This window comes from Scyliorhinus torazame, chromosome 1 (assembly GCF_047496885.1).
Source record: "Scyliorhinus torazame isolate Kashiwa2021f chromosome 1, sScyTor2.1, whole genome shotgun sequence".
Lineage (NCBI taxonomy): Eukaryota > Metazoa > Chordata > Chondrichthyes > Carcharhiniformes > Scyliorhinidae > Scyliorhinus > Scyliorhinus torazame.
In genome coordinates this window covers 59293175-59308370 of record NC_092707.1, presented here as the reverse complement: position 1 = coordinate 59308370, position 15196 = coordinate 59293175, and the positions used below count along the sequence as shown (strand labels likewise).

Sequence of the window (15196 nt, the reverse complement as noted above, 5' to 3'; positions counted from 1 at the left end):
TTCACAGTGGAAGACACAAATAACATGCCAGTGACTGATGGAAATGAGGCTATGACAGGTGAGGACCTTGAGAGGATTGATATCACCAAGGAGGTAGTGATGGGCAAGCTAATGGGGATAAAGGTAGACAAGTCTCCTGGCCCTGATGGAATGCATCCCAGAGTGCTAAAAGAGATGGCTAGGGAAATTGCAAATGCACTCGTGATAATTTACCAAAATTCACTAGACTCTGGGGTGGTCCCAGTGGATTGGAAATGAGCAAACGTGACACCACTGTTTAAAAAAGGAGGTAGGCAGAAAGCGGGTAATTATAGGCCAGTGAGCTTAACTTCGGTAGTAGGGAAGATGCTGGAATCTATCATCAAGGAAGAAATAGCGAGGCATCTGGATGGAAATTGTCCTATTGGACAGACGCAGCATGGGTTCATAAAGGGCAGGTCGTGCCTAACTAATTTAGTGGAATTTTTTGAGGACATTAACAGTGCGGTAGATAACGGGGAGCCAATGGATGTGGTATATCTGGATTTCCAGAAAGCCTTTGACAAGGTGCCACACAAAAGGTTGTTGCATAAGATAAAGATGCATGGCATTAAGGGGAAAGTAGTAGCATGGATAGAGGATTGGTTAATTAATAGAAAGCAAAGAGTGGGGATTAATGGGTGTTTCTCTGGTTGGCAATCAGTAGCTAGTGGTGTCCCTCAGGGATCAGTGTTGGGCCCACAACTGTTCACAATTTACATAGATGATTTGGAGTTGGGGACCAAGGGCAATGTGTCCAAGTTTGCAGATGACACTAAGATAAGTGGTAAAGCAAAAAGTGCAGAGGATACTGGAAGTCTGCAGAGTGATTTGGATAGGCTAAGTGAATGGGCTAGGGTCTGGCAGATGGAATACAATGTTGACAAATGTGAGGTTATCCATTTTGGTAGGAATAACAGCAAAAGGGATTATTACTTAAATGATAAAATATTAAAACATCCTGCTGTGCAGAGAGACCTGGGTGTGCTGGTGTATGAGTCGCAGAAAGTTGGTTTACAGGTGCAACAGGTGATTAAGGCGGCAAATGGAATTTTGTCCTTCATTGCTGGAGGGATGGAGTTTAAGACTAGGGAGGTTATGCTGCAATTGTATAAGGTGTTAGTGAGGCCACACCTGGAGTATTGTGTTCAGTTTTGGTCTCCTTACTTGAGAAAGGACGTACTGGCACTGGAGGGTGTGCAGAGGAGATTTACTAGGTTAATCCCAGAGCTGAAGTGGTTGGATTACGAGGAGAGGTTGAGTAGACTGGGACTGTACTCGTTGGAATTTAGAAGGATGAGGGGCGATCTTATAGATACATAAGGTTATGAAGGGAATAGATAGGATAGATGCGGGCAGGTTGTTTCCACTGGCGGGTGAAAGCAGAACTAGGGGGCATAGCCTCAAAATAAGGGGAAGTAGATTTAGGACTGAGTTTAGGAGGAACTTCTTCACCCAAAGGGTTGTGAATCTATGGAATTCCTTGCCCAGTGAAGCAGTAGAGGCTCTTTCATTAAATGTTTTTAAGATAAAGATAGATAGTTTTTTGAAGATTAAGGGTTATGGTGTTCGGGCCAGAAAGTGGAGCTGAGTCCACAAAAGATCAGCCATGATCTCATTGAATGGTGGAGCAGGCTCGAGGGGCCAGATGGCCTACTCCTGCTCCTAGTTCTTATGTTCTTATGTTCTTATGAACTCTTGAGCTGTAGTCACTTGTAATGTGGGGAAATGCAATCAATTTCCATGCCATAGAGTCCCACAAGCAACAATGAGACAAATGGAAAGTTAAAGAATTTTAGTCCTATTTTTGGGAAGGAAATGTTAGCCAGGGTAGGAGGAGAATCTTCCGTACTTTCTTTCATGCATAGTGTCATGGGGTGTTTCATTTCCACCCATGGCATTTATGACCTGGTTTTCATATCTCATCTGAAAGACAGAACCTCTCAGTAGGGCATTCCCTCAGTACTGCACTGAAGTGTCAGATATAAGTTGTGCTTAAGTCCTGGAGTAGGCTTGAACTCACAAGCTTCAGTCTCAAAAGGCAAGGGTGGTACCGCTGATACGTGGCTGCCAATTTGCATGGAATACGGACATTGATCGGTAAGACGCGTTCAAATGAGTTACTGAGCACAGATCTGAGACACTAGAGTGAATAAGCAAGTACGGTAAATTACACAATCAATGCCTTAAAAAAAAAAAAAAAATTTTTTTTAAAAATTATACCACTGGGCACAGACGTTCTGGGGATCTGCAAAATAATGTGAAACTAATCTTGATGCTAGCCAGGAGGTAAGAATGAATTACAGAAAACATCACCTAGAAGAGAAAAACTTTTTAGTAAGCAGCAGATACACTCATCTCATTATTATCTGTAAGTAAATAACTGTTTTAAAGACATTAGGAAGAAACTTTTTACATGCAGCAATTTCATATTATGAGTACTTTATTGGATGGAGAGGGTCTGTGAAAACTGATCTTTTTGATCAAGGGCCCTTCCATGAGGGTCCTTTGAGACAACTGGTTCAGTTAGTGACAACAGTATCGATAACAATGGCTTCACCGATGGTGTGCCCAGCTTCACTGTCAATTGTTATTCTGTTGATTTATTTCTAAAGCATATTGGAGTTTTTTTCACAAGAATGAAGAGTGATGCAAGGATTGCCTCTGTTATATAGGCCATTGTTGGCATTAGCCTGATCTTTAATGGGTAGCATTAAGTAAGCTTAGAAAGGTTGACGGCACTAATTTTAAAACGCAAATTTAAAAAAGAATACTTTTTACTTTTTGTCAGGTATTTTCAATGCCAGACAAAATATGGTCTGTTTGCACCAGTTCATAAGGTTACCAAAATTGGATTTCCCTCAACGACACCAGCTAAAGCCAAGACAACAGTACGGAAAATGATGACAACTCCATCAAATCTCAAGCGCAGTCCTAGTGCATCATCGATCAGCTCTTTGAGCTCCATAGCATCTTCTATCAGTGGTAGACCTAGTCGTTCAGGATTGGTAAGGAATCACATTAACATTAAAATCTGTTTAATCTGTCTTTTTCAACTTGTGAAATGTTGTTTAAGATATAGTCGTCAAATCTTGTAGTACTGTATATGGGGAGTCAGTTTAAGGCCAGATTAGGGAGGGAGTGCAGAGGAAGTAGGGAGAAGTAGGGAGTGCAGAGGAAAGGAAAGGGTAAGGACAAGGGAGGGGGCATGGAAGGGATGGACAAGAAGGAAGGAGGGGGGTAAGGATGGGACAAGGGCTTGGGGTACGGAGAGATGATTTGTTAAGAGGGGGGAATAAAGAGAGTAGAGAATGGCAAAAGGAAGATATGGAAGACGGAGGAAAGGGTGGATGGGAAAGCAGAGAAGGAGGGACGTATAGGGAATAGAAGAGGGAAGAAATGGGAAGAACAGGGGAAAGGGAAGAAGGATGCATGGGAAACCAGAGGAGGAGAAAATGTGGATTTGCCTCAGCAGATATTGAGGGAGAATCTACCATTTTCCTCAGGTGATGGGCTGGGGAATTCCTTTTGATGCAGTAGGGATGAAGAGAGGTCATTGACTTTTAAAAATAAAAAAATAAAAAATGTTTTATCAAAGGTTTTCATAAAATATCAATAACAAAATGAGAAAAAAAAAGAACCCGACAGGGTTAAGTACAAAACACAATCTAGTAAAGCAACCCCCCCGGTGCATAAATAATAAATTAACATTAACACCCCAACTTAACACAACAGGTATATACACCCCCACAGACCCTTCAGTGTAAATAACAAAAACAATAATAAAGTAAACCCCCCCCCCCCCCAACCCGAGCTGCTGCTGCCATTGACCAATTTCTATCGTTCTGCCAGAAAGTCTAAGAACAGTTGCCACTGCCTAAAGAACCCTTGTACCAACACTCTCAAGGCGAATTTCACCCTCTCCAATTTAATGAACCCTGCCATATCACTGATCCAGGATTCCACGCTTGGGGGGCCTCGCATCTTTCCACTGAAGAAGAATCCTTCGCCGGGCTACCAGGGACTCAAAGGCCAGAATACCGGCCTCTTTCGCCTCCTGCACTCCTGGCTCCTCGGCCACCCAAAATATTGAGAGCCCCCAGCCCGGTTTGACCCTGGATCCTACCACCCTCGACACCGTCCTCACTATGCCCTTCCAAAATTCCTCCAGTGATTGGCATGCCCAGAACATATGGGTGTGATTTGCTGGGCTCCCTGAGCACCTAACACACCTGTCCTCACCCCCAAAAAACCGGCTCATCCTTGTCCCGGTCATGTGTGCTCTGTGCAGCACCTTAAACTGTATGAGGCTGAGTCTCGCGCACGATGAGGAAGAGTTCACCCTCCCTACGGCATCTGCCCACGTCCCTTCCCCAATTTCCTCTCCCAACTCCTCCTCCCACTTGTACCTTTTACCTCCACCACTGAGGCCGCCTCCTCCTCCTGCATCACCTAGTCAGTTTCCGAGACACCCCCCCCCCCCCCCCCCCCCGGGGACACCCTGTCCTGTACTTCTCCTCCAGCTCACCCAAGCTCGCGAACTTCCCGTCCACAAACGGGTCCCCCAACGTTCGAATCCCTACCCTGTGCAACCCCAAAAACCCTCCACCTGTTTTTCCTGCGGCGAACCGGTGGTTCCCCCGTAATGGGGTCCACGCCGAGGCCCCAACCTCCCCCCTGTGCCGCCTCCACTACCCCCAAGATTTGAGACAGCCACCACCACCGGGCTCGTGGTATACCTCCTTGGAGGGAGCGGCAGCGGCGCCGTTGCCAGCGCCCACAGACTCGTACCCACACAAGACGCCGTCTCCATCCTCTTCCATGCAGCCCCTTCCCCTTCCATCACCCACTTGTGCACCATCGTCGCATTGGCGGCCCAGTAGTACCCACCGAGGTTGGGCAGCGCCAGTCCCCCCCCTATCTCTACTCCGCTCCAGGAGCACCCTTCTCACCCTCTGAGTCCCTCGCGCCCACACAAACCCCATTATACTCCTGTTAACCCGCCTGAAAAAAGCCTTCGGGATAAACATGGGGAGGCACTGGAACAGGAACAAAAACCTTGGGAGCACCGTAATTTTGATTGACTGCACCCTACCCGCCAAGGACAGCGGCAACGCGTCCCACCTCTTAAACTCCTCCTCCATTTGCTCCACCAGCCTTGCAAAATTAAGCCTATGCAGGGGTCCCCAGCTCCTGGCCACCTGGACCCCCAAATACCTGAAGCTCCTCTCCGCCCTGTTTAGTGGGAGCTCGCCAATCCCCCTCTCCTGATCCCCTGGATGAACTACGAACAGCTCGCTCTTCCTCATGTTGAGCTTGTACCCCCGAAAAGTCCCCGAATTCCCTAAGAATCCTCATTACCTCCGGCATTCCTGCCACCAGGTCACCACATACAGCAGCAGGCCGTCCGCATAAAGTGACACCCTATGCTCCGCACCCCGCACCAACCCCCTCCGGTTCCTTGACTCCTTGAGTGCCATAGCCAGGGGTTCAATCGCCAGTGCGACGAGCAGGGGGGGACAAGGGACACCCCTGTCTCGTCCCTCGGTGCAACCGAAAGTACTCTGACCTCCTCCTGTTTGTGGCCACACTCTCCATCGGGACCTCATACAACAGTCTAACCCACCTGACAAACCCCTCCCCAAACCTCTTCAGCACCTCCCACAGGTACCCCCACTCTACCCTATCGAAGGCTTTCTCAGCGTCCATCGCCACCACTATCTCCGCCTCCCCCTTCCTCGCCGGCATCATGATAATGTTCAAAAGCCTCCACACATTCGTGTTCAACTGTCTCCCCTTCACAAACCCCGTCTGGTCTTCATGTATGATCTGCGGCACACAATCCTCAATCCTCGTGGCTAAGACCTTCGCCAGCACCTTGGCATCTACATTTAGCAAGGAAATCGGTCTGTAAGACCCACATTGCAGGGGATCCTTGTCCCGCTTCAGGATCAAGGAGATCAGTGCCCGGGACATCGTCGGGGGCAAAGCCCCCCCTCTCTTTCCCCCCCCCCCCTCCCTTGCCTCATTAAAGGTCCTGACTAACAGCGGGCCCAACAGGTACATATATTATTTTATAGAATTTGACCGGGAAACCGTCCGGCCCCGGTGCCTTCCCCGCCTGCATGCTTCCTATCCCTTTGATCAGCTCCTCCAGCCCAATCGGGGGCCCCCAATCCCGCCACCAGTCCCTCTTCCATCTTTGGAAACCTCAATTGCTCCAGGAAGCGGCCCATCCCTCCCTCCTCCCGTGGGGGCTCGGATCGGTACAATTCCTCGTAGAAGTCCCTGAAGACCCCATTGATGTCAACCCCACTCCGCACCTTACTCCCTTCCCTGTCCTTAACTCCCCCGATCTCCCTAGCTGCATCACGCTTCCGACGCTGAGGCGCCAGCATCCGGCTTGCCTTTTCCCCATACTCGTAAATTGCCCCCTGTGCCTTCCTCCACTGCACCTCCGCCTTCCTGGTGGTCACCAGGTCGAATTTGGCCTGGAGGCTACGCCTCTTCCTCAACAATCTTTCTTCGGGCTCCTCCGCATACCTCCTGTCTACCCTCACCATCTCCCCCTCCAGCCTTTCCCTCTCCCCCCGCTCCCTCCTCTCCTTGTGGGCCGTAATGGAGATCAGCTCTACCCTCACCACTGCCTTCAGTGCCTCCCATACAATCCCCACTCTGACCTCCCCGTTGTCGTTGGTCTCCAAGTACCTCTCTATACTTCCTCTGACCCGCTTGCTCACCTCCTCGTCCGCCAACAGCCCCACCTCCAAGCGCCACAGCGGGCGCTGGTCCCTCTCCTCCCCCATCTCCAAGTCCATCCAATGCGGGGCGTGATCCGAAATGCCTATTGCCGAATACTCAGTATCCTCTACTCTCGCTATCAGCGCCCTACTCAAAATGAAAAAGTCGATTCGGGAATAATCCTTATGGACATGTGAGAAGAATTTAAAATCCCTCGCCCCGGCCTTGCAAATCTACAAGGGTCCACCCCTCCAATCTGGCCCATAAACCCCCTCAGGACTCTAGGCGTTGCCGGCTTTCAGCCTTGAGCCCATTCAGGTGCGCGAACACGCGGGCCCGCTTAACCGGCCCATTCAGTCCCCTTACATTCCAGGTTATCAGCCGGATCAGGGGTCTACCCGCCCCCCTCCCCCACCGACTAGCCATGAACCCTCCTCGGCCAGCCACGCGCCCGCACCCCACACCCGGCCCGTTCCCCACAGCGGCATACCCCCGTCCCAACCCCCCCCTCACTCGCTCCAGCTCCTCCTTGACCATAGCAACAGCACCCCTGACTCGGGCCTCCCCCTCCCCCGCGGGGCCCCATCTCACCGCCGTGCCTGCCCCCCCCCCCCCCCCCCGACCAACCCAACCAAAACAGTGCCCAACCCGCCCCAGCCACCCTCACCGACCCGAAAGAGAAAAACACAGAGAAAAAGAAACCTGGAGCAATACAAAGGCCCCCCCCCCCGCCCCTCGAAAAATAAATAAATAAACATAACATATCAACCGCAGTCCCCAATCGCCCATCCCGACCCTCAATCTGTGTCCAACTTCTCGGCTTGAACAAAGGCCCACGCCTCCTCCGGAGACTCAAAATAATGGTGCCGGTCCTTGTAGGTAACCCACAGTCACGCCGGCTGCAACATGCCAAACTTCACCCCCTTCCTGTGCAGCACCGCCTTTGCTCGATTGTACCCGGCCCCCCTCTTCGCCACCACCGCACGCCAGTCCTGGTATATTCGAACCTCCGCGTTCTCCCACCTGCTGTTCCCCTCCTTCTTGGCCCACCTGAGCACATACTCCCGATCGACGAACCGATGGAACCTCACCAGCACCGCCCGCGGAGGCTCGTTCGCCTTGGGCCTTCTCGCCAGCACTCTCTGGGCCCCTTCCAGCTCCAGGGGGCCCTGGAAGGACCCTGCTCCCATCAGCGAGTTCAACATGGTGACCACATAGGCCCCCACGTCCGGCCCCCTCCGGGAGGCCCAGAATCCGCAGATTCTTCCGCCTCGACCGATTCTCCATCTCCTCAAACCGCTCCTGCCATATCTTGTGGTGCGCCTCACCTTTACCGCCAGGCCTAAGATCTTGTCCTCATTGTCAGAGATCTTTTGTCGAGCCTCGTGGATCGCCACCCCCTGGCCCGTCAGTGTCTCCAGCAGCTTTTCAATAGAAGCCTTCATCGGCTCTAGCAGGTCCGTTTTAATCTCTCTGAAGCAGCGTTGGATACCCTCCTGCTGCTCCTCCGCCCACTGCATCCACGCTGCCTGGTCTCCATCCGCCGCCATTTTGTCCTCCTTCCCTCGCACCTTCTTCGGGTCCACCACCACCTTTTTTGTCGCCCCGCACCTAGTTGACGCCATATGCTAACGGGGAGCTGTTATAGACTCCTTCCCACACCGGGAAATGTCGAAAAAGTGCCGTTGGGGGCCCTGAAAAGAGCCCAAAAGTCAGTTTTTGCAGGAGCCGCCGAATGTGCTACTTAGCTCCACATAGCCGCAACCAGAAGTCCCGCATAGCCGCAACCGGAAGTCCGAGAGGTCATTGACTTGAAGGGCAAGTGGAAAGAGTGAGTGAGCAGATGGAGGAACAGAAATGAAGAAGTGAAATGGCAGTGACAGAAAAAAAAAATTGCCGTTAGGATGGGAGGATATCTGGGTGCTGTTTTTCTATCGACCAGGGGAGAGAACTGGTTAGATTTTAGTTCCATTTGGATGGAGGTTGTCACCAACTAATTCAATTAGTCCAAATCCCAAATGAGTCGTTCCTTGTTGTCTCTTACACTCCAAGTCACAAATCGTGAACTTTAAGTTCTTTGCTTTGCAGTAGATGGGATTTACGTGTATATAAAAAGACAAGGATTCGAAGGTCGCTTATGATCCTCGCTTTGGGGCATTCATTGACTTAAGTGTACAGGAGATCTGATGTTCAGGTCCAGGAAGTAGCCCTTTCGTGATGTCTCTTGCAGTCCATTACAAGTTAAGTTCGGAAAGGCTGGCTGCCAATTTCTGTTCCAGGTTGGGGTGGGGCGAGAGAAAGGAAGGGGGAGGGATGGAAGACTCAGATGGATGCTCTCTGCAAAGTTGGAAGTGGATTTTGCCTCAGGGGAGGTTGGCTGCTTTAGCTTTTGCAATGGAGTGACAAGGTCTTATTCTCCAATTGGAGGATGTGTTACCCCTCCTCCGTTTTAAACTGAAGTTGCTCGCAATTTGTGACTCAGCAGAGGTTTGAAGGGGTGTAAGAAAAGGCAAGGATAGGAGGGGTGAAGAAGAAAGGAGGCGGAGAGGAGGAAGATTTCCCTTATTGTCGCAGAAAGAGGTGGTCCCAAAATACTTTTGCTTTAACAGCCTGAGTGGTTGGTGGGGAAGGTAGCAGGGCTAGGTTGCCACAGTCAATTTGAGGATCAGTTGTTGGGGGCAGGGTGGCTGGGGGGTAGGTGGGAGCTGACAGTTTGTAATTGTCTTCTGTGATTTCTTCGCCATTTTGTGGTGCATCTTTCAATTCATGCGACTTCACTTCATTTGAAACAATGTTGCCAATCCCGTTGCTGCTTTTTAAGTTTGGCACTGTAAATTCCTTTTGACCGATCTTCTGAAATATGAAACCTTGCATTCTGTCTGTTGTGCTATGATTGGCAGTGGCTGGTCAGATTTGCCTTTATGACCACTCAATTAAATTCACTCTCTGCATTCATCCTATTGTTCCTCTATCTCATTCCAACATTGTGTATGGACTTTTAATGTTTTCCTCATTTTGTTTTGCTTTATTTTTATTGTTTATGCTGTGTTGTTCCCAGGGTAGACTATTCACATCACTGTTGGTTGATCCTGTGGTGCAACATTAGACAATGTAATGTTATGCTTAGTGCCACCTGCAGTTACAATACCTGTGGCAGGTTGTAGTTATTAAAACAATACCAAATGTTTCTTTACTTGCCCACAATAATGCTTTTAAATTGTCTCTGCCCAGAATAGTTACATACTTGTTCCAGTTCAATACTCTGAAGTTTTAAACTTCAATAAAAGTGAACTCTCCTGTTCTTTACTAGCTCAAATGGCTATCTATTTCTCAGGTCAGACGTGACCATGGTGATTTTTCTGTCTTTTTTTCCTTGTCTAATCAGTACATTTTTTTTAAACCAACAAGGCCATAGAGTATTTGTCACTTTTGCCCACTCAGCTAAACTATTGGAGAGAAGATCACAATACTGGAGGGGAGAAAAGGGGATAAAAATGAATTTTCCGAATCATCTGCAATAATTAATATACATTAACTTTAATGACTGAGATGCTGAACTCTTTTTCTCAGCTAACCGAAACATCCTCACGTTATGCAAGAAAAATTTCAGGCACCACTGCATTACAAGAGGCTTTGAAGGAAAAACAGCAGCATATTGAGCAGCTTCTGGCTGAACGAGACCTGGAAAGAGCAGAGGTTGCAAAAGCAACCAGCCATGTGGGAGAAGTTGAACAGGAACTCACATTACTTCGGACAGGCCATGAACAGGTAAGAACATACTCAAACTGTGAGCTTGATTGGCTTTATGTGCATTTATAGAATGTACAATAGAAATTAGGTGGGGCACCACAAGAATCAGAAGCTATAGATATGATGAGGAATAATATGCTATTGAGAGAGCCTTTTGGATTAGATCTATTTATAGTTTTTAAGTAAAAATGTTTGTAAGCCTCTTTCCTAAGCGGGAATGCTCTTTTTTGACCAGTAACATCATTGCCTGAATCAGGTGCAACTGGATCTCCATTCAAATCTATTTTAATTTCTACCATTAAGAAATGTCTGTGCGGAGTCTGCACATCCTCCCCGTGTGTGCGTGGGTTTCCTCCGGGTGCTCCGGTTTCCTCCCACAGTCCAAAGATGTGCAGGTTAGGTGGATTGGCCATGATAAATTGCCCTTAGTGTCCAGAATTGCCCTTAGTGTTGGGTGGGGTTACTGGGTTATGGGGATAGGGTGGCGGTGTTGACCTTGGGTAGGGTGCTCTTTCCAAGAGCCGGTGCAGACTCGATGGGCCGAATGGCCTCCTTCTGCACTATAAATTCTATGATAATCTATGATAATGTAGAGATCAGCATCTTTTCCATCCTTGGCAAAAAGATTAGGTATTTATTTTTAACTGAAAGTTTGTTATAACCTAGAGATCGTGTCCACCAAATAATTCACATGATCAGGTCTTTTACAGCAAGGTTAGCAGTAAGGGCATTTTGGTCTTCCATAAATTTACACACCCACTGGCAAGAGAGAATGATTTTTCATTGAAATGTTCTTCATCTTTCTTGAAGGGAATGCTTTTGATTCCTAAGAAAGCAATAAGTTGCCCCTGGGAAAACAATGGGGAGGATGAATGCATTAGAAATGTTTCTGAAGATAAAATCAACATTTTGGGTCAGCAGGGTGGCACAATGGTTAGCACTGCTGTTTCATAATGTCAGGGATCCGGGTTCAATTCCGACCTTGGGTGACTGTGTGGCGTTTGCACTTTCTCCCCGTATCTGCGTGGGTTTCCTCCGGGTGCTCCGGTTTCCTCCCACAGGCCAACGGTGAGTAGGTTAGGTGGATTGGCCACGATAAATGGCACCTTGGTGTCCAAAGATTAGGTGGGGTTATGGGTTTGTGGGGTAGTGGACCTAGGTAGAGTGTACTTTGAGTACCGGCTCTGGGTCACTGTCCATGTGGAGTTTGCACATTCTCCCCGTGTTTGCGTGGGTTTCGCCCCTGCAACCCAAAAATGCGCAGGGCAAGTCAATTGGCCACACTAAATTGCCCCTTAATTGGAAAAAATGAATTGGGTATTCTAAAAAAAATTTTTTAAAGTGAAAGAATTAATGTTTGCCGTCCGTATGACTTTCCGTAAAATCCCTAAACTGCAGAAGGAGGCCATTCGGACCATCGAGTCTGCACCAACCCTCTGAAAGAGCGCCCCACCCAAGCCCACTCCCCTGCCCTAGCCCCATAACACCACTTAATCTTTAAGGGGCAATTTAGCAAGACCAATCCACCTAACCTGCACATCTTTGGACAGTGGGACGAAACCATAACACCTGGAGGAAACCCACACAGACACTGGGAGAACGTACAAATGCCACACAGTCACCCCAGGCTGGAATTGAACCTGGGACCCTGGCGTTAACCCAGGTTCAATTCCAGCTTTGGGTGATTGCCTGTGTGGAATGTTAACTTTGTTTCTCTCTCTCCACAGTTCCTATCAGACTGGTGCATTTTTCCAGGACTTTGTGTTTATGTCCGATTTCCAGCATCCTCAGCATTTTGCTTTTGTTCTGTGCTTGATTAGTTATTTTCTTTAAACTTAATTTTTAAACCTCTTTTTTCATCATCCTTTTCTCAGTAATTCCACCTGATACTACGCATTACCATGCAACCTTCCGCACTTTGTGGGGTAACATGGTGTGTGTTGTAAAAGTCTCCATATATTAAGGGGTACTTGATTTGTAAGGTGACTGGAACCTGTTTCATATCACATTTCATGAAATATCAGATAATCGCTACATTATACCTTTGCACTTGAGAAAAGCAATCTATATGAACAGTACAGTTAAAGATGTAGCCCTGCATTTGTTTTGACTTTATATGTATGAATGAGTCTCTACCACTGTTGTATGTTCATTTGAAACCAAAGCAATTGCTGCATCTTGTAGCAGAAGAGTTAGTGCAGTTATCATGATAAATATACCACATTGACAGAAGTGATGATGGAATTTCTATCATGTGATAAATTTAAAATCTCTATGCAATGCCTTGAACAAAACAAAACCCATGGCACTTAGAACATAGAACATAGAACAATACAGCGCAGTACAGGCCCTTCGGCCCACGATGTTGCACCGAAACAAAAGCCATCTAACCTACACTTCACTGATGGGTGTAAGAGTACATTGTGTCAAGCCAGGAAGGGAGAGCTCTCTGGTGCTTTTCTTCTCTCTCTCTTCCCTTTTCCCCTCCCCAATCCTCAAACAATTTTCCTTGCACTGTCATTGCTACTAAGTAGGCTGTTCATTAATTGTAGTATATATGGAATGATAATCAATAGAGGTCAGTGGTTGCAACAATAGAATTTAGCACTCCACTAAGCACCGTTTAACATCAATATATAGTCACTCTTTCATATATGATTATATAATCTGTTAAATAGTAAATGTATAAATTATTTTCATACATTAATTGTCATGATCATCATAAAAGTTCATTTTCTAAAGCGCGAGGTTGTAATATGTTAAGCCAGAATTTTCTACTTTGCTCTGTTGCAAGAGGGATCATTTACTTGGGCAGATTGGTGGTGGCGGTGATCCCGCTGCCTTCCCACCTCTAACACGCCAAGTCCATGGTGGAAAGGCCAGTGCACGGCCTTGTCAACCTGCCACTAATTGAGGCCCAGAGGGGAAATCAATGCCCGATTTTAGGGTCCACTTCCTGCCACTGCTAATATTTACACAGCACCTTCAAGTGTGCCTGTCACCATGTGGGGAGCATGACATGCACACTAATGCAGGTTGCTTGTGGTCTCCCTGAGGGGATGTGTCATTGAAAGGCACTAAATACCTGATTGGGGGACCTGGCATCGGGAAGTCTGGTGCCCACTGAAAACCACCCCTCTGCCCTTGCGGAACCCCCTGCCTCCCCAGTCCCCTCTCCATGACCCTGACTCTATTAAAACGCTCCTTCCATCACTTAGCTCTGGCCTGGGTCACTGTGATACTGGGCATATAAAGGGTTTTGTTCTGGCAGCAACAGTGCTGCTTGCCTCTGATTGGCAGACAGCTTGATGGACTGCACTCCCACCCTTGGGATCCTGATCCCATGGAATGGTTACCTCTGATAATTGCCAGGGCAGCACAGTGGTTAGCACCGTAGCTTCACAGCGCCAGGGTCCCAGGTTCGATTTCCCCATTGGGTCACTGTCTGTGCGGAGTGTGCACGTTCTCCCCGTGTCTGCATGGGTTTCCTCCGGGTGCTCCATTTCCTCCCACAGTCCAAAGACCAGCAAGTTAGGTGGATTGGACATGCTAAATTGCCCTTCGTGTCCAAAAAGGTGAGGAGGGGTTATTGGGTTACGAGGGTAGGGTGGAAGTGAGGGCTTAAAGTGGGTTGGTGCAGACTCGATGGGCCGAATGGCCTCCTTCTGCACTATGTTCTATGTTGACATTTAATACCAACAGGCCTTCATGCAGAAGGCACTGTGGGTCTCTCGGGGTGGTATGGTGGCATGGGGTGGCACAGTAGTTAGCATTGCTGCCTCACATGGGGATGAGGACATTATCAGCTATGATTGAATGGTGGAGCAGACTTGATGGGCCGAATGGCTTAATTCTGCTCCTCTGTCTTATGGTCTCACAGCTCCAGGGACCCAAGTTCAATTCTGGCCTCGGGTGATTCTCTGTGTGGAGTTTGTACTTTCTCCCCATGTCTGTGTGGGTTTTCACTGGGTGCTCCGATTTCCTCCCACAGTCCCAAGATGTGCAGGCTAGGGTGAATGGCCATGTTAAATTGCCCCTTCGTATCCAAAGGGTTAGTTGGGGTTACGGAGATAGGGTGGCAGTGTGGGTTTAAGTAGGGTGCTCTTTCCAAGGAACAGTGCAGACTCGATTGGCTGAATGGCCTCCTGCACTCTAAATTCTATGATCCTTACCAGCTCTCCACTACCTCCATAAAATTCATCCTCTGTTGTATGCCCAAGTTACGTGATCAACGTCCGATAATGCAGTTACCCACAATGTTAAAATTTCATTCATTTCATGTAGCATGTGTTGGAGATGGAGACGAAAATGGACCAATTACGAGCGCTGGTTGAGGCAGCTGATAGAGAGAAGGTGGAACTGCTGAACCAGTTGGAAGAAGAAAAAAGGTACCAGTTACTAATATGAATTTCAAAGTATTATCAATAATGTGTGAGATACCCTCAATTACGACTCGAGAGAACGTTTAATTTGCAGAGAACCAGACAGCTGCCGAGAAGTGTGCACGCTGCCCACTGAACACTACCTTATATACGGCTCTTTTGGGGGGGGGGGGGGGGGGGGTGAGCCGGAGGCGGAGTCCCCCAATGTTCCAAGCCCGGTCTTAAAGGGATCATTACATTCAGGGTACAGTTATCATTCATCACATTCACCCCCTGTTTTAAAAAAACGCATAGTCCATCGGAGG

The 15196-nt window shown here is 48.2% G+C and overlaps 1 protein-coding gene across 12 annotated transcripts in view; it reads left to right on the top strand.

Annotated features, from left to right (window-relative positions):
• Positions 1–15196, top strand: part of clip1a (CAP-GLY domain containing linker protein 1a) — a 282555-nt gene that overhangs the window by 107176 nt on the left and 160183 nt on the right. For all 12 annotated transcript variants that reach the window (XM_072495435.1, XM_072495418.1, XM_072495375.1 and 9 more), the window contains 3 exons: positions 2810–3026; positions 10330–10527; positions 14794–14897. In XM_072495435.1, coding sequence (XP_072351536.1) covers positions 2810–3026; positions 10330–10527; positions 14794–14897 — 519 coding nt within the window. The remainder of the gene's footprint in view (positions 1–2809; positions 3027–10329; positions 10528–14793; positions 14898–15196) is intronic.